Genomic DNA, 24,571 nt, shown 5'->3' with positions numbered 1-24,571 from the left:
TAATGATATAATACAGTAAGTAAACTATGAAGACCATGCAATTAGAAGTAATTTCCTAATTTTCTTTTGTTTATAATTACTTTATAATGGTCGCAGGTTCGATAATTTAATTAATTTATATGATTTTTGATGTTGGTTTCTACAAACCATTATGTTGTAATTTGTTAAATTATAATTCAATCCTAAATAATAATAATTTACATATACTACTTTCATAAATAACTAAAAATTAAAAACCTTATTTGTTAAATAAATACATATATTATGTATTTATTTCCTCCATCACATGATGAGCTTAGTTCGAATTAGGCTTGGGGTTATTTTTTATTTTAGTTTATTATCAAACTTAGAAATATTGGTTCACGTAAGTTTGTTTTATTATCAAACTTAGAAATATTGGTTCACGTAAAAGCATATTTTTTTTTTAATATAACATTTATTTCTTATCTACAGATTAGTTCCTCAGCTCAACTCAAATGATGTAGCTGATCGCGTAGTGCTGGCCATCAGAACAAATGAAGCTGTCGCCCTCATACCAGGATTCTTTAGAGTACTACTACCCTTCAGATGGTAATAAAAATTAATATCACTTTAATATTAATTAACAATACTTACATACGAACTCACGAATATGTACTTAATTAGACTTGGTTAACTGAATGAATTTTAATGTATTGTAATTTGGCAACATTATACACATTATACACCATACAAAAAACCAAATTAGTACAATATTATTTTTTGTGTTTATAAAATGGCACGTGAACTGACGTCTAACAAGTCTAACTAACCGTCCCTTAATTATTAATTAGTCCCTTACGACAGCACGATAAACATCCGTGGTATGCGCTGCCATTCTAGAGATCTACGATGTTCTTCCTACGTACCGCGTAATGTCCTAATGTCTATCTATCCTTCAACATAAACACAGCTTCACAAGCAAGTTGCTTAGAAGTTGCAATAAATGAGACAGGTGTATCCAGATATACGATTATGTACAATTATAGGTCTTTGTATACCGGAGAATGAAGTACATATCAATTGAGACACACATTTATTTTTATTGCTGTCATCCAGATCGAACTCACAATTTAGTATCTAATATGCGCAGCATGAAAAACCATTAGATCAGCAGGTCTCCTTTAGAGTCTAATCTCTAAATTATTTTAAATCCATTTATATACTATTTGAAAGGTAATCAAGAATGATTCGAATAAATAGATAAAAATAACAGTAAATATGGTATTATTATCTTACTAGTGTATAACTGACGACTGTAAAAGATGCTCTCTTCGATTTTATGTCATGGACGGTTATTTTTTGTTTCAGGATTGTTCCATGGAAGTGTTTAGGCGACTTCATCAAAGTGATCGTACCAGACGCAGCGCCACATTCTGCACAAAACTCCCCAACAACATTGCTTCCGTCGAACCCTTCTCCATTGCATACCAAACACGAATCGCGACCAATGTCGCTTGTTCCACCCGAGCGACACGACCGACAAGTTTGACGATTATAAAATACGTTAGGGGGTGATATGTCATCTAATATATGGGATCAAAGCAGGATAAAATCAATTTGTGAAGTTATTGATAGACTTTTAAAATTCTATAATCTCTTTTGAATTATCCAGAGATATTAGTTTTTCTTTCTCTCCTGTTTATATAGTTCCAAAATGTAGATATAGTCATTATTATATATTTGATAATGTAAATCCCCCTTTTAAGAGCTAGCATATAGTGATAACTTTATCGCCGTGAATATTTCGTCACCGCTATGAACTCTCAGGATATACAATTAAGTTTTGTGACATGCGTAACGATTACGAAATTATCACGGTGACAATACCACTTGTGCGTGCTATGGCTCTGAAACCTTGGTTGTTACAATAATTTAATACTAGTGTAAAATAGTAGATGCTCTATATCTAGTTATACCTGGCCGATAGGTGTAATCATGAGTGAGTTTAGAATATATTTTCATTGAATGGGAAATAGAGGAAAATAAAGTTTCTCAATGGTTACGGTTAGTTGTTTCAAATACAACACAAAGATAGCGTTGAGATTTATATTATTATTTTATATCTACTAATTCTATTTAGAATTAGAGATAATGATATTATTATTTTTAACTATATTTCTTATTATTATTTTTATACGGAAGACAATCGCTGCATACTTCTAATATAAAGAAGGCATAGAAATTTATTTTAAAAATATTAAAGTAGTAAATATATCCCAATAATAATAATATTAAAGTGTATGTACATGAACGATATAATATTTTATCATTACTTACAAAAGAAATTGTCAAGACTGCTGTTCTAGGCTAAATAGTGAGTAGTTCTAAGGTGTAATTTTATCTTCTACACCAGAACAATTGTTCTTAATAAACATTCGAATTTACATAAATTGTTTCCATAAAGTTTATTAATTACATACTAAATTTAGGTGCCGCACTGAAAGCGAGATGATAGCAAATATTGTGTTACGTTATTTATAGATGGAAGATGTATCGAAAATTTACTAAACTGTTATAAACGTCTCGAAACTTCTGTGGTCTATATATAATATTTGTAGCATTTTAAAGAGGCCTTAACATTTTTGTATTAGAATTCGAACTGTAACGAGAAAATGGTACATTTTACATTTAATCTCACTTTCTCATTTAAAAATATATTTAATAAACATTAAAGTGGATATTTACAATTAAATATAAATATGTACCGTAAGAAACCCATTATAATATGAACGTCGTATTAAGTAACCTATCGCTGTATTTCCCAGTTTTTTATACTACGTAGATGGCAAATAGGGATACGGCCCATCTGATGATAAACGATTACCGTAGCCATTTTAATTAACGATGATAATTCGATTCTAATTTCTTCATAATAGTCTAACGAGTTCGCATTCGAATTCGTTACATTATTAAGAAATACAAAGTCATATTCTTTAAGAAATAGAAATCAAATTTATCTGACAAATATATGAAAAAAATTGTAAATAAGACTGGAAAACCTAAAAGTTAATCGTGACTTATATGAACATAATGTAATAACATTTGAGGGCTTCAACCGCAATGTTAAATAGTGAAATATAATAATAATAATAGAAAATAAGTGAATAATTACATTGAAATTAATTTTGATACTGTTTTTTTACGATAGGTTTTGCTCTTGTTATAATATTTCCAAAGTTATATATGTTACGGTGGGTGCTTCATTTCCTAAAGAAACCAAATCTTAAATATACCTAATGACTATTCAAAAAATGACAAATAAATATGTAGTACGAACCTACTTAAGGTTTGTACAATTGATAAGTACGTGCCTACTAACGATACGATTGTCTTCATTCTTAGCGGAAGCTGATGTGCTATCTACCGATACAAGTATAATATATGTAGGTATATTGATGTCGACCAAAAGAACACTTCAAGTTTTTTCTCCACTATTCCTCTATTATTGTTTAGTCTAAACGAAAAGATATATAAGATTGTTATAAGACCATTCTTTATTGCTCAACTAAATTATCTTATTCCACATATGGTAGCTAGGTATATAATTGTTTTGTTGTAAATATTACAGATCTGAATATTTTTTAAAAAGGAATGTTTTAGTTTATTCTGTATCTAACATTGTGGAATTGTGATAAGAATTGTATATAATAGATACATAGTTATAGTTAGAATAGTAAGAAATAATAACGTTTCTAATCTGATTATTACGTAAAAGGTTGGTTGGTAACGGTAATGGTTTTGTATGTTTGCAATAATTAGGCATATCAATATCATAGTACAAAACATGATTTTGAATGAGGGGATGTCCCTAATTACGTCACACAGATTACATGATTTTTGACCACTTCCAACCTCATTGTCAAAGCTGATCACATTTGTTATACTCCCCATATTAGGGAGATGGACGTCACATATCTTGCAATTTTATTCTATGTATGTATATATTTATATACTTTGTTAATAGTTCAAATTTCGTTTTAATAGTTAGTAATATTCGATTTTGAAATGTCACGTCACGAAATCTAGAATTTAGAACCTTGCCACACTATGTCACATTTTATCGAGCCCTTTCCCTCTTCTGCTTAAAATGTTACTAAATTTATGGATGACCCCTAAGCAAAAAGTCGTGACACTAGCAATACCCAATGCTCATGTTAACATTAAATCGATCCCAACAGCGAATACATAGTTTGTACAATGGTGTAAGCAAAATTTTAATCTACGGGCAATTGCTATTTTACTTTAGGTAGGTACTACCACATAAAAGATTACATACGACTACGTTGGGATATACTTAATTTGTTTTTGTTGATACGCTAAGGGCCATCCAAAAATTGCGTCGCATAAATTTTAATAAGGTTTTTGACTCGTCCCTCATCCTTGTCACAGCTAGTCATATTTGCGAGACTCCTCCTTACTGTTATTTAAAATATTTTAAATATTTGCACCGAAAAATGATTCACTCAATACTTTTGAGTTAGTTTGGTTTTATATCCATTTAAAATAATTTTAGTAAAATGTAGATGTTCAAATCTTTCTCCTGCCACTTTTGACAAGTATCACCCTTCCCCTTCTCTTAAACTGCGACATAAATTTATGGATGACCCCTAAGATGATGTTAAAATTCGTATTTTATAAATTTTATCGATATATGAGACTTTGTTAGTTATTATAACTTTTTGTATTACGTTTTGAAAGTTGCCTTTGATACATTATTCATATGTAATTATTATTGGACTTTATCATATGCAGATTAATATTTAACTTTCTGTTGAATAGTTTGTCACAAAGAAGAATGTAGGTGGTACCTGAGTATTTAGAATTAGTATAATACTGTATATTAATTTAATTTCTGGTATTTCCATATAGTGCAGTTTGATAAAGCATTTATAAATAAAATAACTGAAAAATAAATCACCCACATTTTATGTATGCAATAAAAACAAGCCATACTTAAAATTGTTTCATTTATTCACAAAAATTCACAGTAACGAGGTTGAACTTAAAATTGAAACTTACGAACACAGTCAACATAGAAAAAATAGAAAATCTTTATTCTTAAATCGTAAAATCGTCACGAGGCGGATACTGTTTGAATGTTTGTATACCTGTTTGTTAATTTTTCACGCAATATGTTATTAAATGTGTGGGAACAGTCATATTAAAGATATCTTAGAAAAATAGCCGCCAAAGGAGTAACTCTGTACTTATATTGTTCTTATTTATATGGAATACGCCATCTACTATTGTTAATTAATTTATATTATTGAAATTAAAGATGGCGTTTATATATTTGTACATTTATACAAATCATTTTACTCAGTTAAGTAGCATTTTTGTATCTTGTCAATTTCAGGACTTACTTATTTTTAACAGATTTAGGCTACTCTTATAACTCTTATAAGAAAATAACGTTCATTCACATTTTCATAATCCATAGTTGCATATTTTTGTCATAAATAATGTAATTTCACTCGTTTTGCTATAGTAATAGAAATTAAAATCACTGTTAGAATATTGTTTTTAAATGGACTCAGTAAGTATGTGACATTATCAAAAGATGTTATTTTTATTAAAGCTGATACTAAGGCTCGACTATTAAAATCTTATTCATATCTAAATGACTATTCAAATTTATCTCTAGGAAATTCATCAGGTAACTTGAATTCCGATATCGGAGACTTATAAATAGGATTTATTTGGTTATCTCCAAATTTACTATCTTCCACTTCCTTTAAAAACTTGGCGTATGCCCGTTTATCAGAAATTACTTGGCCTATTTTGTAGCACAAGATCATTATAAAACCAAATATGAGTATACATATTACGACGGACAGACCCACATTCATAAACCTCGCCGTAGTCACCTCAGTACATTGAGTATCATGTATGACGAGTACTATTGTAGATAAGTCATTATTAGTCATCGTGTAAGTGTATTTGTAATCGCATCTATCATTAAAGCGTTTCCAGCAGACAACAGCATTATCTAAAAATTCAGAAAAAAAAGACACATTACTTATTCATATATATGGTAAAGTACGTATACTAGATCATATATAAATATTGTACAAAATATATTAATTACTAATGAGGTTTTAGGAAATTAACATTCGGTCTTGAGCAATTCCTCACATTCATCTTTTCAAACTTGCCGAAAACTATTTTATATTATATTTATTTTAGCCTGAACTAGACAGCATTTCTTGACATTGCACACATATTTTATAAAATATTTTGCAAAAGTTGTAGGTGTAGTACCTAAAATATGTGGCTATGAGTTTATACAAAAAAATATTCAAGTCATGCAATGTCAAGAAATGCTGAAATATTTCGTTTGTATCATATTCATGGAATTCAGTACAAAATTCGGTATCGGTTGGAGGGTTTTTTTTACTACTATAATACTGTTGGCCACAGCTGGCTTTTACGGATTCAGATGGCACTCCAAACCCGCGAAAGGACTTATGGATCGGCTGAAGGACAACTCTAGCCTGACGGACACTTTAGTCTGAGGGCACTCTTGGTAAAATAAAATAGTGTTTTATGTATTTAAAAAACACCCAACAACAGGCACCGCTACTGGATCGAACCTCGGCTCAGGCCATCGTAATTTCGATTCCCGTTTGAACTGGATGGGGGATCGATCGGAGGGGTCGATTGGATGGTGAGAAATAAGAAGTGAAATTACTTTATCCTCCGGAATGATGAATGTCATATAACAAACTGATGCTGTTGTGCGGTTTTTGTATATAGACAACGGTTACCCATGTGATGTTAAGGGGTAACCGTCGTCTCGTCATAACTCTACATAACTCAGCCAATTTAAAAAAGAATCCACATAGTTAACTCCACCAAACATGAAACCAAAAATTCACGCACCTATATCTAGATTTGTCTACCCAAATGATAAAGCAAGGTAGACCTTATTTAGTGGCAAGTACCGCTGCTGTATGACTGTAAAATGATTTTTGCTGTTTTTTTAATATGATTTCTTAGCCATTCGCCTATCCAGATGGAAGTACATGTAGTAAATGTATATTATATTTGAAAAAAAACTAAGTGAACTAACTAAGAATGTACCTTATATAAAATGTAAGAAAATACATTTCATACTGACAAGTTTCTTTTCTAAACAGACTATAGATTATTAACCGCTATACCACAATATACCTAGTAAGATCATATCATTTATACAACTACGCTTTCAAGAAACCGCAAATGAGCTTAACCATTGTAATTAGCCTACATTTAGTGAAAAGTCGTTTTCTGCTAATAAAGTTAATAACTGTTACTACCATTTTTATATATCTGCTTCAAAAGTTTACGCCGTTTTCTTTTTATTGCCAACCAATGAGTAAAAATGAGCTAAAAATTCATTGCGTACCTAATAGAAAATATATGTTGTTTATTGTCTAATTATTGTAGACTAGTCTGGTAGAGTTTCATTTTTTTTTATAACACAGGGAAAAACGAGCATGCGGCTCACCTGATGGTAAGTGATTACCGCCGCCCATGAGCACCCTTTTAAAAAGGAATAAACTCTTTTCTTTCAATATCGTATCGGTTAGGAAATACCATTGCTGGAAGGTGATTCCACAATGTGGTTGTGCGTGGCAAAAAGTTTCTAGAAAACCGCACTGTGGAAGACCGCCATTCATCCAGATGATCAGGATGGTATTTCAGTTTCTGGCGGGTGGTACGGTGGTGAAACTCAGCAGCTGGTATTAATCCGAACAATTCCTCAGAACACTCCCCATGATATATGCGGTAGAAAATGCACAGAGATGCAATATCTTGCCGCCTGGGTCGAGTCTGTTACATAGACGTCGATTACCAATGATTCTGGCTGCTCGGTTCTGTATGCGGTCAAATGGAAGTAGCTGGTATTGTGGTGCTCCCGCCCAGAGATGAGAACAGTATTCCATATGCTGCCGGATCTGCGCCCCGCTGTGAAATACCGTCTCACTCTACTGAGCACACCAAGCTTTTTTAAGGCTATTTTAGCCTTGTCCTTCAAATGACCGCAAAACTAAACGTCACTGGATATATCAACGCCAAAGACCTCGAGATTTGGCTTCACATCAAGGAGAGTGTCTAGAAACTGAGGAGATACGATAAATGGATGCTTTTTAGCGGTAAACGCGCAATCTTGTGTCTTCATATGAAACATAATCAATACCAAACCGAATAAATCGTTATTGGATCGTAATTTGTTTCCAGATTCCCTCATACTAGACGTTAATGTCATTATTACTTCCCACTATCAATAAAATTCCAAGTATATTCTGCTGCACATTGAAATACAATTTATATTTCAAGAAGTAGCTCTTTACCTGTTCCATTAAAGTTCTCTACGCCATCATTCGTAACAATTTCACATGTAGGTTTGCAAGAGCCGTTTACGTAGCAAGACAAGCAGGGCTCTGCGTATGCGCACAGTGGATTCAGACACGATGGACACGACTCGCAGTATTCTCCCCTGTATATTGATATTCCATTTTTTTTCGAACATTTACATTTACCTGGAAATAATTTGTAATCCTATAACATTTTACCTATACCAAATATATTTTTTCATTATAATTAAACAAATGGTTTGAAGAATATGAAAGCCATCGGCGGCCGTCAAGTCGTATATAATTTATTACCCAGAATTTTCACTATCGTACAATGGGGTTCCTCAAGGGAAGATATTATGAATAAAATGCTACTCACTACTGTACATTTACTGTTAATTTTACTTAGTAGACTTTGTAAAAGTATTCCACAGTCTCACCTTCTTTAGCCGGCAAGCAGCTTGCTTTGTATGCTATATTCGGATACGACGACCTCGGTGGTCTAGCGGTCTAGCACACCGCTTTACGACCGATGGTCGCGGGTTCGATTCCTCGCACGGCACATACATTTGTATTCATGAATATGATTGTTTGTATCGGTCTGGGTGTTTTCTATGTATAATATGTATGTATTTACGAAAAAAAATTATCTATGTACTTGAATCAGTTATCTAGTACCCGTAACACAATCTTTAAATAGCTTAACTTGTGACTAGATGGCGCTATGTGAATTATCCTAAGATTATTATTATATTATTATTATTATTTTCGGTCAAAAGATGAGAATGAACAGGATACGAGGCATAACATCATCTTATTATAAAATTGAGGTGTTTGTAAACGATAATAAATGGTTTTGTAGAAAAAAAACTTGAAATTCATAGTGATGACAATATTATCAGATCGCACAAAGGTTGAGTGCGCAGCGGTTTGTATCTTGATTGTCGCATGCCTCGTACTTGTTGCTGTGTATTTATTTATATTAAATAACATCTACTCAAAAGAGCAACACGTAAGTTTCTTACTCGTTCTTCTTGAGTCTGCGTTCCGATGAGTGGTAGAATAACAAAAAATTTGGTTATTAAAAAGTTTTTATAATGAGTTTATTTAGATTATTTCTATACTGACCACATACGCATTCGCCGTTTCCAGAACACACTTTATCACTGTCAGCAGCGATGCAGGTCGCATTACTTTTAGTGCATTCGCACGTATCTCCGCTCCAATCCTTTTCACACTGACATTTGCCACAAACACATGTACCATGGTTTAGTCCCCCACACTCTAATTTATTGGACCTGAAAACGAACTCAGTAGTAAATGTAGTATCGAATTTCAGTTACAGGATAAGAGGCATTTTATGTTGATTTCTTAGTCCTGTGGAATAGTAACGCATGAGTGCTATCACGGATATCGTGATAACGTGATGTCTGTAGTTCTGTTCATGTATATAGGCGACGGTTTTCACTTAACATCAGGTGAGCGTTAGCTTGTTTGCCATTCCAATTACATGAAAAAAATTCACTCCTGAACTTTGAACATTAAACTGACATTAATAAGTATTAAATGTTTTAATCACATTATAAATAATATTATTTATAATGTGATTGTGTTAATTTATCAGTCATTTAAAATTAGGGTTCTTGTTGCTAAGTAACAGTGGTGAAAAACATATTGAATTATATTTACTGCTGTATATCTATCCACTGAATATCTCCATCACTGTCATAGCTATGCAAATATTAGTTACTTTACTAAATCATTACAACTACCTTTATAATACGGAATACATTGAAATCTAGGTAAATATTACTGCTCGCATATAATTGTGTTTGGACATGATAAATGTCTTAAGATTTTGTAATCATACACAATAAATCACTTAAATAATTACATCTATAGTAAATAATATTGTCATTACTTGTTACAGGTCTTGCATTGACAGAACTTTCCATTGAAACCAGTATCGCAGTGACATTGTCCGCAGTAGCAGTCCCCATTTCCGGAACATATTCTTGTGTCATTATTATTACGACACTGCGATAGGTCCAATGATGGCGAGTCATCCTCAGTTTTGCAGTTGCAATCAGTGCCCATCCTATGGTAGAAAGATACACGAATGTTGCAAGTATTACAGATACCTATTATGATTACATACCCCGCACATCTGTAGTCTTATTTCAAGACCGATTTCAAATAATAATATAAACTAATCGTATTTATAATCTATCGTTTTTTATAATTTTCTTTTTACAGAATTACCAAGATTAAATTGAATAAGCTGATACCAACGTCTATTAGTTTTTTCACTGATATTGAAACAGATATTTAATTTAATAAATATTTTTTTAAAAGTAGCAGTGTAACGACTTTGGATCGGAATTATTTCCCAGAGTAGTAGAAGTAGAGTAGAAAAAAAGATTATGAAAATTTACAACGATATATTTTATATTTTATTGCATAAGATTACTTTTATTTACAAAATTGGTATGAACAACAAAGTTTATAGTTTGTTGATGTCAAAAATAGATAGACTAAACTAAATCGCATAGGTTGATTATTTACTTATTTAGTTTAAAAAATAACTTACCATCCATTGTTGCACTGGCATACTCCGCAAATAGGCCGAGAATTTACCGGGCATGTATGTTTTTTTTTATCAGACTTACATTGACAACCACACTGAATTTCCACCTCCACAGACAAAGAATCCTGACCCAGTTGACTCTCGGTTATATTGATTGTATGGTTTGTCTGGAAATTATATTGCGAATTAACTGTATAAAATTTAACATAGTATAGCGAGATTACTTTTGTTTATTACCACTTTCAACGCATGGTGGAAATGTACTATACCCATAATGTATAGGAAACTGGCGTGATTAAACATGTTAAAATATATTCTTGTGCCTAAACTATACACAATATATTCGATATTAGAGATACCAACAGCGTAGATTTCATATATTTATTACTTACTGATACCCACCGTTACATACTCAGGACATGCTGTCAGTGAAATATGAGCTTCATAATTAAGTGTCCTGCCATAACTGACACCTTCGCATCGAGTAGTTTCTTTAAAAGGCGCTCCTGCCACTCCGCAGTCGGTAAAGTATTTGATTGTCAATGGTCCTAACTTTGAATTGTCTTCAAAGTCAACGACGCTCACAATGTCTTCATATCCCATTTTGACTAGCTTCAAAATATTCGAACTATCCTTCTCTAAAGTTGCGATATATGTAAAGTCTTCTAGTAATTTATGTAACTTATCATAATGTGTCTTTACGTCATCCGTAACAGCAAATATAACATTGACCTAGAAATAAAACAGTGTTATTTTTGTGCAATTTGGCCCGACAAATAAGCGGACGGTCTACCTGGTGGACATGTTTTAGGATATCCCATTACTATAAATTGATAAATAAGTATAAATAAGTATTCGTAGTTATATTCGTCCATAATTAATTTAAAGTATAAGTTTGTACTTTATTAAGATTTTATTGTCAAAAACTATAGTACTGTTATTACAGGCACAGGCATTATACAAAAGAATTTATATGCGTGTGTGTCAATTACGTGGTAATATGTAATATTATTTTATCTATGAAAATAATAAAAAAGCATTGCACACAGCAGCAATGCTTTTTTTATTAGATGTATTTTTATTCATAATTTAAAAAAACATAAACATTATGAACTTCTTGTCTATATAAAATATAAACTATAAGTGTGCGAAATTTCATCGACTCCTGCATATTTTTTGTAAAATAGAATGACTGTGTTAAAATTCTAATAATATCCATATAGCTCTTATACATATATTGTATGATGCATAGTTTTTGGTGCTCAAAAGTGACCATTAATTTGAAAATATTATACGTATTAATAATATAGATATTAAAGAGAGAGAGCATGAGAGCAAATAGAAGCCTACATTGTAGTAATAATTTATTAAAATCATCCGCTGTAATTTGCTTCCAAAACTGTGTTGTAGGTTATAGCACACATAATACTATGTTCTAGTTTAATGAATAAGTTATGGACGTGTTGGATTCCGCGGAATATAATACTTTAATCAATAGTGGCAAGATATAGGAGGTCCTGCACACAGGGTCTTAAATATTGGACTATAACTAGGTAAGCAAGTAGGTATAAAATATATGATTATGATTTTACATTGTGCACATCATAGGCTTAAAAATATATATCAATCATAATAATAAAATATAAAATATTATACATTATACATTATTTGTATTCTTTACCAGGTTTTAACACGAACTAATTTTATGGCAACATAAAACATTTAAAAATACGTATAGGTAAACCTAAGATTAATTTATACCATGGTGTTAATTTATACAATTTCTTTGTTTACACAGATGTATAAATTTTACTTTGCCTTATGCACACACTTGCCATTTTGAATATAATATCAGCTGCATATGTTTATTTAGCGAGTGGTAAGGCAAGTAACGTAGTATCAGTATATGATATTTACAGAAATTGTTTGAAAATTAAGCGTATTACATAAGAAAAATGAAGCTAAATTGTTTAAAGAAATCTAAAGTTGTGAAAATGATAAATTTGATATATTTTATTTTCCTACAATAATAATTTCGATTTCTGTTCAGCACTACGCGGGCAACATTTTTCGGTCAGGATTAGGATTTGTCAATATCAACACAAATAAATAAATAATTATTACGACTAGTGGCATTTCTAAAAGTACGTGATACGAATTTTGTAGTTCGTATCACGTACTTTTAGAAATTTATACACACTAACTAAACACTTTTCAGAGACCGCTAATTCTGTCATAAGTTGTATCTACATTACCTTATAAGTATCTAGCAGTTTATATATTTGTGCAATTGACGGATAATCGTAGTTGAGAGCCTCTGAATAGTAGCCGTTTTCATCTAGATGACACTGTTCGTCATTTCTCAAAACTGTGCCACCTAAAAATTTATACATAAATGCATTAAATTATTAAATTGCTATAAGTTAAGTTTCCTGCATAGTGCCCACCTATGTAAATACCTATTTACAAACAAGATAATTATTGTATAACTAGTACCATTTTTTTAATCATATCTACACGCTGCAACTTTTTTCATGCAATCGAAAAAGTTTAGTTTCATCTTTTTCTTTACTCGTACGACACAATACATAAAAGTCTGAATGAATCTTGATTAAAATCCAGGTCGTCAGGTACAAATATTTGTTAAGAACTACCATTGAAGGAGTTACAATTTCTACTAATATTGTCACTTCTAAAGTTGGGTTTCTATTTCTAGGACAAATTTCAAGTTATACCTACTCATATTCACCCTACTTGTTAGTATTTAAAAAAATTATATGTGCTGCGATAGACGTAGTCTTTATAAAGAACCTTCTAACTAGGCACATTTATCTACCCATTTCAGCTGCCAAGCACCTTGCTTTGTGTTTTAGTTAAATGTTTAATGAGACAAGATAGTAAAATTACAGGATAGAAGGCTTCTGCAAGATGATGTGGTTTTTATATATTTGGTATTTTATGTTGTTACGATCGGCCATGAGTCCAAGAAGGAAGTGTCACTCAGAACCGTTTTTAATACAGTCACAGTCACAGAAAACCCATCACACAAATACAAAGATTATACAGTTTAATTCGGATACCTTTACTATTACTTGACAGAGACATAATATCTTAGTCTTTTGGAATAGCAACGCATGAGTGTCACGTCACGTGATATCCGGGGTGCCATCAGCTGATTTGGCGTTCCATTTACATAAAAATAATATTGTTGTTACCAATAATATATCTATCATGATTATAGAAACATTCTATAGAAACCGATATTTAACATATTTTTAAACATAAAATTATGGCGGATCTTCTAACAATATTAGTATATTCATAATACAGATATTCACCTATTTTTCCATCACCGGCAGTATGCATCAGACCATCAGATAGTAAGATGACAATCTTACGACTCCGTTTAGCCCAGCCCATGGTTTCCAAACAAGTTATAACCTGAACCAGTGCCTCTAATTGTGCCTCAGCATTGTCCACATTCGCAGTCACTGAACTGCTGTTCAGTTTCTCAATAAATTCATGACCCTGAAAAAGAAACAAAAATATCGAAGAAATAACCGAGAAATAATAACTGAAATGATAGACATATGGAACTTTTTTTTATACTATCTTCGATCTCCAGTTCCTATAAAAATCGATTAATGTCACATCTAAATTCTATTACTTCAGTATATGAATATTTCATATAAACATTTTAAATATTAAAATATACTTATAATATTTTTTATGAAACTACAATGGCAAAGAAGCTGACGGCCCGCCTGATGGTAAGTGGTAACCGTCGTCTATATACAATTGACGAATACCGCGGACAAGTCAAAATGTGGTACCACAAATGTGTAGCCATTCCGGAGAAACAATATATCACGTCTTCCTATAACATACTGCTTTATTTCACCTAGCCTTCTAGGTGATTAATGAAACTAACTGAAATATAATAGATATTACAAATCAAATTGCTTAACAGCTGAAATAGGTGTAACAGAGACTTTGCATATAGACTACTTCGGTAATATTAATAATATAATAATAGTGTCTTCCCTGCTATATTAATATATACTAATAGTCTAAGAAAAGATATATTCGTATTAGGAGAGAAGTGGTTCATTAAATTGAATTTACCTGTGTAGTTAGCGATAAATGATGTTTAAAGCTATAAGTCGCCTCACAGCTCTCATCGGCTACGGTACAAGGGTTGTTTATTCGGTTTTCATCCATGTACGTAAACGGCATCGTAGGTTTGTCTGCAAAACTGCCGTATCCTACTCTGGGAGACAGGAATAAGTGATGAAATAAAGTTACAATAAGGCACAATTATCCAAGTTATCTTTCTTTAACGAATACGTCTTATTGAATCACAAAAAACCTTACTAAAATCAGTAGACTGGATTAGGTATATTGAATTTGGAGATATTGGTGTGAGATTAGATGTATATCATATATGACATAGTGTTATATAAGATTTTAATACATATATTTATGTACATATGCAGTAATCTCGTACCGATATTACAAGCTCGGCTTATGTTGACTCTAAATGGCAATTTATGTTGACTATTCACGTCCTAAGAAAGAGTCTAGTGCCTATAGCAGTTTTGTACAATGATAGCAAGTAATAAACAGCATAGCAAACTTACCTATAATTATCTGTTAAATTTTTTATCATTGCCAATAAGTCATCTCCTAATGAGACCAAGGTTTCTTTATCATCTTTCATGGACCATGTCAAATCCATCAAGTAGTACAAATCCAACGGGTAGTTCTTTGCCGGTCTGTATGAAAATTTTATTACTTTTGATTCTCCTGCAAAAATAATAATAAAGTTTACTATTAATGAATGCCTTACTGAAAAACTTTTCTTAACAACTATTATATACATATATGTAAACATATTCTGTCAATGTTTTTTATATTAATCGTTATTTTTATATTCGACAGTAGTCAGTGAAATAAATTCAATCATTCGGTGTCTTTTTGCTCTCGTTCCGTTATATTCGTCTTCGATCGCTCCTTTGAACTGAAATATATATTTATTATGACTCTAAATTTAATCAAAACCTACATTATGACGACTGCTTAAATTGAATCAAAATTATATTATTACAATACAAGAACTCAATGCAATAATTTATAGTTCAGCAAACGTAGTGAAATGCGAGTATCAAAACGGCTCTGGTTAAAATGAATCTGTTCCATATTGCGTTCAAACTTAGATATTGTTTTTTTTTTAAGTTGACAACAAAGACACATTCAAATCTATATAAATTAACGATCGTCTTTGGCAGCTGTATAATATTTCAATGGCAATTTTTTTCCAGCCGACCGCCATCGTAAAATGAACATTTCCCTAGATGTGTAATAATTAGGAAAAATATAATTAAATTGTTATAAAGGGCTCGGCTTTCATTTTGTATCGCCTCCACGAAGCCTACAAGAACCACCGGCGCGTAAGATAAACACACAGTCCACAACACTACTATCGTATAATTTCTAATAGAAATATAATAAAATAATTAATTGATATTTAGTTACAAAAATAATTACATTAAAAAATATGTAAAAGTAAATAAAGTTTGAACTTCATTTCAACATTAAAATAAAATGTTAGTGTAAGTGGAAGATCTGGAGGATTATTATATAATGGAATACCATCAACTGATACACTGTATTACTGTCCCATTTATGGTTGGTACATGGCCTACTCTTACTTTGGATGGCAATGAGCCTTAGTACGTTACATGGACACAATTAATAATTATCTACGAACGTTTAGTTGGTCTGTCAGTATAATGTCAGAATACTAAATTCACTGATACGAAAACCTTCGCTAAACGTGATACTTAAGAGGTATCTAGTAACAGCGGAACAGGAAGTACTTATTAGCTATGGAGTAGACACTAAACCGTATATTGTTATAAATTCGTAGGAGATCAAATCAAAAGCGAATAGCGTAAAAAAAATACTTGCACAAGCTTCTAAAATGTCGTACATGATTTAATTATTTTGTATATTGAGTTTGTAAAGTTAGTCTACATACAGGACTAATTCTTGCCAATATATTTAAAAAGCAATTCTTATAATAAAAAAAAATAGTTTTCCCAATTATTTAAAATTTTATAAATGTTGCTTGTGCACATGAACAGGACCACAGACAACCTGTTATCAAGTGATGTCCGTAAAGCCATCATGTGTTGTCGTCCCGGAAAACTGAAGTAACATACATCACTATCACTTTCACTAGCTTCAATACTTACGAGGCTTCAGGGATATTCTCATTTTTTGTGGACTTATCTGTACTACATTCTCTTGGTCTTCTGACTGAACATCCTGTAGGGTCCGGTTCTCAATAGTTTCCCATATATCTGGCCCCTGCCGCTGAATCATACCCTGACTGCACTCGGCCGTTATCAAACTGTAAATTATTAATTTCAGCCATAAAATAAACCTCCTTGACCTTATATTAACTATATGAAACATGATTAAATATTATTACCAATTTAGGGTAGTGGGATTTACTATGGATATAGAATATGGGACTTTCATTTTAAATTTCTTTACTAAAATTAATATTAGCGAAATACAAACCAGCTATTGTTTGTGTAAAAAAACGTGTTTAGATATAAATCTGGACTGTATGATGTACGACGGCACTAGAAACAAATAGCTTTAAATCTATGACTAAGCCTTACAGGCTATATTCGTACAACAATTACAAATAACTAAACTATAACAGAAGTTAATTAAGTTTTGGATGCCCTTATAATTTGACCTTTTACACGGATCAGCCCGACGATAACTAATCTCAAAGAAAGTTATCTATAAAACATTTATGTCGGAAGACGAAATTACCCAACTCAGCATGTTGGACGTATTCAAAGGCAGTCGCCCAGCGGGCGTGTAATATTCACAATCAATAATCAATCACATGGCGATCTCTTGATTAGTGGGTAGCTTATACTCAGACACTCCAATGCCGGCGAGTGGTCGTGGGAAAATGTCCCTATATACCAAGAGCAATACCAATACCATGGCTCGTGCTTGGTTGTAATCTCTTATATTGAGATTGTTGTGCTATTTAGTGCTTATACTGTAAACGAAATATTATAGGATAACAATTTAAATGTTTAATATTGAAAAATTATTATTGACAATCGAAATTGCGTAAAATTATGTTATTTGAATTTATTTCACCTGTATCTATTCTATATATATCTTAGTAGTTCTGTATGGCATGATTACTAATTTTGAACAGTATGAAGGAATACTCATGTCTACTTACGCATTAGCAAAATTGCATCGTGGTTCTTTGTTATTAAAAAAGGGATCGGCACACCAGCGGCAGTCTTGGCCTGCAACGAGGCATTCTCCGCATTCTTTCGTCTCCACACATATCATCTGTTTTTGTACTTCTTCTAGAATAACATAAATATAAAATATATTTCAATGATGTGATTTATCACCTTATGAACTAGGTATTATTTAATTACTAATATTATAAAAGCAAACATCCTGATGTTGTCACAACATCCATCCACGATGTTACTCTCTCTGATAAAAACTACTGAACGGATTTCGATGAAACTTTACAGTAATATAGCAATATCAGAGTAAGCTATAAATTTTATGGGGGTTGTGCACGACGCACCTTTTTAAACTTTTATTATATTTTTTTATATACAATATACATGTTAAAAATTTTATGCTTCATTTTTATTGTCAATTTGAAATATATGTCTTTTACAATCAGCGACCGTAGTTTCACTTCAAACTAAAAATAAAATATAAAATATTTATACAGTCCTTAGAAGCCTTAGTCGTTAAAACAGGTGTAACCGCAGTCACAGCTAGTAAATTATAAATTTGATTAATGGATATTTGTTTTCTTTTAAAAGTATTTAATATTTCCTTATGAAAATCTTTGGTCTTTACCTTGTAGAATAAAGTAGATATTTAAGAAATTGTCGATTTTTGAAGTTCATTAATAAAATCCATTTTAATCTCTGGCACACACTTCGCTAAAACAATTTAATACTCAAAGATGGTAAAACATAAACGAAACTAGAAGCGTCGGTGTATTGATGTTCATAAATAGTTTTTTTAATATTTTCCACCAGCTGTGATAAAAAATCGAAATGAAAAAGACTGAGTAAACGATATCAGGTTCAATTACTTACTGTCCATAAATTACATAATACAAGATATCATTATTATTTCTAAAGTATTAATCCTACATTAATAATAAACTATAAGTACTTGGTCTATTTAGAGGGTTGTAACGGATAAATATTCTTAATATTATAGCCAACACGTGTCGGGTATTAGAACTGGTCGTTACGTTACTCAGAACTATATGATTCAAACTTGTGATAAGGCCATCACTGAGGGAACATCCATTAATTAACAATTTTACGATTATTATCCTATTACATAATATTAAGTGCTCGATATTAGTAGTAATCATGCCTCTAACCGAACAGTCACAAATTGGAAGTGAGATGAGTTAAAAGGAAAGTAATTCACATTAAGTACAGTAAAATTATGAAAATTGAAGAAAACATCATACTATTCAAATTTTAATTAGTTTAGAATACCACTCAATATAAATACTCACGACTCTAATCACATTTGAGGTGGTCAGAGTCATTTATCTTCGTAGCGTTTAAAATATAGATCTAACAGAAACATAATAGCCATACAAACTAACGTCGTGGGTAGACTACTTGAATCGCAAATCTTAGTGGGTGTTACTATGTCAATAAAATAGCATTTTGTTTATTTTACTTGTTAGACAGCAGTTTCTTTCTAAAGTGAATATAAATTGTAACCTATTCAGAATTTATTTATATTACGATGTAGGGGCAACGACTTATGTTTTCCTGAAGAAACAACGACGGTGTTAGATATTTAAAGTTATTTCTCACTCTACAAAAAAATTATTTATATTTATAATAGGAAATACAGTATTCATATTTATTCAGTATCATAATTAATAAACTATTTAATTTTTCAGTTGTATGAAGTCTTGATCTGAATGTGGGTACCTTCATCTCGCTTATTTCAGCCACCGAGCAGCTTGCTTTAGGTTTCGGTTTACAAGCAATGCAATTACAGAAGTACGGTGGTATGACATCTTAGTTCTCCGGAATGACAACATGCATTGATGTTAAATTGAAGTCCATAGTGCTGGCGAAAAGGCAACGGTTACCATTTACCATTAAGTAAAAAAAAGTCTATATTCAGGTCTGTTTCATAATAAATTACTTATTTAAATACGATTGTCTACTATTGTAGTATTAAAGGTAAGTAGTTGTTGTCTGTTGCGATACTTAATGTAATGCATAATTGACAGGATCTTATCTTAATATATTTATTACAATACGCCGATATTTTCTATTAAAATAATCCCATAGTTAGTAAAGCCATTGAATAGAATAGAATAGAATAGAATAGAAAATCATTTATTCAAATAAACTTACATTGAAGCACTTTTGAATAGTCATAACATTTTTTTTTTTTTTAATCTACCGCTCCTTCGGAATGCTGTCTCATCACAAGAAGAACAAGCAAGAAACTTGTGTGTTGCTCTTTTAAATAATTTATTCTTACTTACAATTTAAGTTTAAGTGTGTGAATACAAACCACCGATTAGCACTAATTCAATTAAATACTCAAAAAGAAAAAAATATTGAACACATAACCAACTGGTTAAACAATTAATAAGAGGAAATCAGTCATAGTGATTAGAGCAGACCAGTCCCTACAAGCAGCACCCGTTCACGAGTATGACGGATGAGCCAGCCATCACTGCGCTCGACCATATTTTAGGGAGCCCAATGACCCGGCCCACCACGCCGCCACAAGTCTGGACATTTTAGTGAGCATGACTACTCAAAACACCAGACCACGTCATAGCTACTCACAATTGCCATCTGATGTTTATAGTATTCACATTTCACATAAGAATGCATGCGGCAATTAATACAAAACCCGCTACGCTTTCATATTTCTAAAATAATTGAATCAAGAAAGCAATGAGATAAACAAATTATAACGTTGTATGCTAATAAACTAATTATTTACTTGATATATTGTCTTCTATAAATTCGTCTATCCTGTAATAGGCTTTCTTACATAAAAATTGTTTAATATAAGATTTGAATTGCCTCTCTGTCAGATTTAGTGCAGATTCTGGCAGTTTACTATAAAATCTTACGCAATTACCATAGAATGAATTACTGACTTTGTGCAGGCGGCATTTAGGTAAAATTAGCTTATTTTTATTGCGTAAGTTTCTATTTGTACAGTCTTTAAGTTTTCTAAAACTGTCTAAATTCTTCCGCGTATACATGATATTCTCATAAATGTATTGTGAAGTAACGGTGAGGATATTTGAGTCTTTAAAACACTGACGTAATGACTCTCTTGAACCCATACCATAAATAGAACGTATGGCTCTCTTTTGTAAAATAAATATAGTATTATTTATTGATTACTATCATTTCAATTCATTAGAGAATTAGCATAAAACAGTTAAATCATTGAAATGTTTGAAGTGTTACATGCAGTTTACGATTTAGTGGTTTCGAATGTATGAAATGTACCTATACTATAGGTAACAAAATAGATTGTCCAATGAATCACTTTTCGGGTGCATTTGATATAAAACAGATACAACAAGTATAACCTAAACAAAATTATAGAAATAATTTTCAACTCCATAAGATATATAATACCTCCTACAACATAACGTACAAATCCAAAATAGATAAATCATAACAATTTTTAATAATTACTTATTATAGAAAATACTGTATGTATTGTTGGATATAAAAATTCCTTATTATTTTGCGAAAATATAGATATTTATGCATAAAAGTTAATCATAATAAAACTATAAATAAGTAACTTTTTGAGATCATTGACTAAACTATTAGCTTTAATGCTAAAAGATAAAAATAAATCGCAAAAAGCTAAAAATAAATCGCAAAAAGTAACACCTAATCACAGATAATTTATATTTATCATTGCCATCATAAAGAAAACGATAATATACTACTCACTTATAGCTCTTATTACCTAGTTAATTCGTGTTTATCCGATGTGTGATTTGTATACAACACTATAAATATAGGTTCTTTACCTTTGCTTAAATAAGCAAAAAATTATAAATATACTTCGATGGAGAAGAAAAATCTCTTTATCGTGTTGAATTATTTATAACTATACTACTGACACTACATTGTTAACATAATATCAGGAACGTTGCCAAAACCGCACCTTTCTCAAACTACATATAGTATGGTCTATGTCAATGAAGAGATTATACTTATTTTTAATAGTGTAAACGGAACATTTTGTTTATTCATTATAGTAAATACACCGAGCCAGGTTTAAAATACAGTCTGTTAAATTATTCACAGTTGTTGTGAATGTTATCGAGAATAATGAACAGAAGAAGATATAAAGTACCTATACAAAGGTTAGAACATAGAATCAGGTCGGTTTACATTGAAATATTTGTACAAAACAATAATAGTAGCAAAGAGATTTGGATACAGTGGTCTAAATTAGGGTAAAATTATACATATGTCCATAATAAAGATATTCTGTAATATATATCATACATTAACAGTTTTACTTTTCATAAGTGTTATACCGGATGACTTGTTTAATTAGCAAAAAAATATATAACATATAGTTTTCTACGAATGATAATAAAAGATATCCGCTTAAAACGTATCAAATTGCTGTATATATGACTACATATTTAATTCTGGTGTAGAAAAACTTACGAAGTGCTGTAAACGCAGTGAGCGGTGACTATAAAAATAAAACTGTCAACCCTATTTCGGATATTGTCTATTTTTGAGAACTAATGTCCGTAACAGGTGGGTTCCGGACTCCGGCGCCACGCGTCTGTTTTGGCTATTTTAGTTAAAGCATCTAAATATCTGCTTTTGAAGCCGTATGTTTACGTGCAAGTTAAGATAACTATTTAATTCGTTTAATGACATGTAACAAAATGTGCCTCGTTTGTTTAATAAATTTATACACGTTTAAATACCATAAAGCAAATGAAATATATTTTACTGTGCAAACAAATAAAATATATTTTTTACGCTTTGATCTTCATCTGGAACCTACATAATAAAATCTGTAGCTAACTAAAATTATAGAGTAAGTATCTATCTTTACTTATTACTTATTATCTTACGTTAGTGATAGAGGGTATTCTAAATCAAAACTCAAGTTGAATACTCATGTAACTGAAACACTTTTACCAAGAAACAAATTAGGAATAAATATATTTTGAACTTTTCATACTAAATTAATGAAATAATCGCGGTTTCTATAGTAAGTTAAAAAAAACAAAATGTAGAGCAAACAAATTGAGACATTTCTACTTACAAATTTTTGCTACAAACGTGTAAATGGTTAGATACTAATGGATTTACAAGCTTTATTTATTATTTTAAAAATTATAAAATGTTTACCAAAACTGTATCATATGAAAAAAATGTGTTTAATCAATCAAAACAATTTATAGATAAATATCTAACAAAATAATACTAACAAAAAATATATTTCTTTGGTACATAACATACAGTTTTCAGGGGGAATTGATTGTCCTTCCCTTGTCCGCTTCGGCCTTGAGTACGCCGATATAAATACAGTGTTATCGTTTCGCAACCAATACCTGTATCGAGTGAGAATCGAACTCACTACCATCGGATGTAAGATGGTATGCAGGAACCATTAGACTACCTAGGCAAAAAGGTAAACCCAGAACACGCAGTTCAGGAAAAATTAAATTTATTTCATAATTTTGATGAATTGGGAATTAAATCTAGTACCAACCTTATTTATGCTTTGCAAAACAATGATATTTTCATTTCGTAATTTGTAATGGATAAAGACATCGAAATCACCATGTAATGAAATTTCCAATTCCCTACGTATCAAATTGCGTGGTATACCAATTATTATAGAAAATTCTATTAAAAAAACGTATGAAGTCTGTACCTACCGCTTGCGTCATAGAAAGAGATATGATATAAACACAAATTATACCTATATACATATATATATGTATACGAGAAAATTTAACAATACGCACCTTCAGCACTCACATAATTGTAAATCACGAAAAATATACACAAATAACACAATAATAATTTAGGCCTAACAGTCATGATTATGACCGTTCGTGTGAAGGTGTTTGCACGTGCATATATCAACTAGTAATAGTTAGGCGATCGGTTTTGCGATGAGTAAATGATAAGGGCGGATAAACGTGATAAGGCCCGGCGCGGTAGGCACGCTAGCGCGGCCCATAGCGGCGTCTTTCCTACTCGACATCTGACGCACCTCTGCATAGTGAATGTCTGCCGAAATACAACACCATGTACGAAAGACCGTATCGAATAACCGCCTGAAATAAGTACTTTCCTATTATCACTGTGAGTATATAGATAATAGATTACAGGCACAACCAACGTGAAATTAAACAAATCATAACGTGGTTATAAGGAAATATTACAGGTAATTTTTTTTTATTATGGTTAATGCTATAAATAATTAACAATATAGTTTAACTAAATATTTGTTTTTATTAAAGATT

General features: G+C 31.4%; 2 protein-coding genes across 2 annotated transcripts in view; one reads left to right on the top strand and one right to left on the bottom strand.

Moving 5' to 3' along the window:
* LOC131847170 (short-chain dehydrogenase/reductase family 16C member 6-like) overlaps window positions 1–3,099 on the top strand; it is a 36,905-nt gene extending 33,806 nt beyond the window's left edge. Inside the window, exons 5-6 of the mRNA XM_059196649.1 lie at window positions 454–570; window positions 1,330–3,099. Of these exons, the coding sequence (XP_059052632.1) occupies window positions 454–570; window positions 1,330–1,510 (298 nt within the window). The 3' untranslated portion in view covers window positions 1,511–3,099. The remainder of the gene's footprint in view (window positions 1–453; window positions 571–1,329) is intronic.
* Window positions 3,100–5,421: 2,322 nt separating this feature from the next.
* LOC131847169 (integrin beta-nu-like) lies at window positions 5,422–24,306 on the bottom strand. Its single transcript, XM_059196648.1, has 13 exons — window positions 24,068–24,306; window positions 18,230–18,362; window positions 17,205–17,362; window positions 15,588–15,753; window positions 15,073–15,217; window positions 14,286–14,475; window positions 13,203–13,324; window positions 11,350–11,679; window positions 10,951–11,114; window positions 10,282–10,458; window positions 9,489–9,658; window positions 8,358–8,546; window positions 5,422–6,010 (listed from the first exon to the last, which is right to left on the bottom strand). The coding sequence occupies exons 1-13, from the start codon at window positions 24,141–24,143 to the stop codon at window positions 5,646–5,648; spliced, it is 2,385 nt and encodes a 794-aa protein (XP_059052631.1). The 5' UTR covers window positions 24,144–24,306; the 3' UTR covers window positions 5,422–5,645.
* Between the last annotated feature and the right edge of the window lie 265 nt (window positions 24,307–24,571).

This window comes from Achroia grisella, unplaced genomic scaffold, assembly GCF_030625045.1.
Source record: "Achroia grisella isolate CSIRO2021 unplaced genomic scaffold, CSIRO_AGI_Agris_v1 utg516, whole genome shotgun sequence".
In the NCBI taxonomy this organism is placed as follows: domain Eukaryota; kingdom Metazoa; phylum Arthropoda; class Insecta; order Lepidoptera; family Pyralidae; genus Achroia; species Achroia grisella.
The sequence above is the reverse complement of the archived record's forward strand: the minus strand, read 5'-3'. Positions and strand labels throughout refer to the sequence as shown.

Coding starts and splice junctions, on each gene's coding strand:
- LOC131847169 (XM_059196648.1), bottom strand. CDS start 24,143: ATGACTGTTAGGCCTAAATTATTATTGTGTTATTTGTGTATATTTTTC. Junction 11,680..13,202: donor AACTGCTAGATACTTATAAG/GTAATGTAGATA, acceptor TTTTATTTCTAG/GTCAATGTTATATTTGCTGT. Junction 8,547..9,488: donor AAACGGCGAATGCGTATGTG/GTCAGTATAGAA, acceptor AATTATTTCCAG/GTAAATGTAAATGTTCGAAA.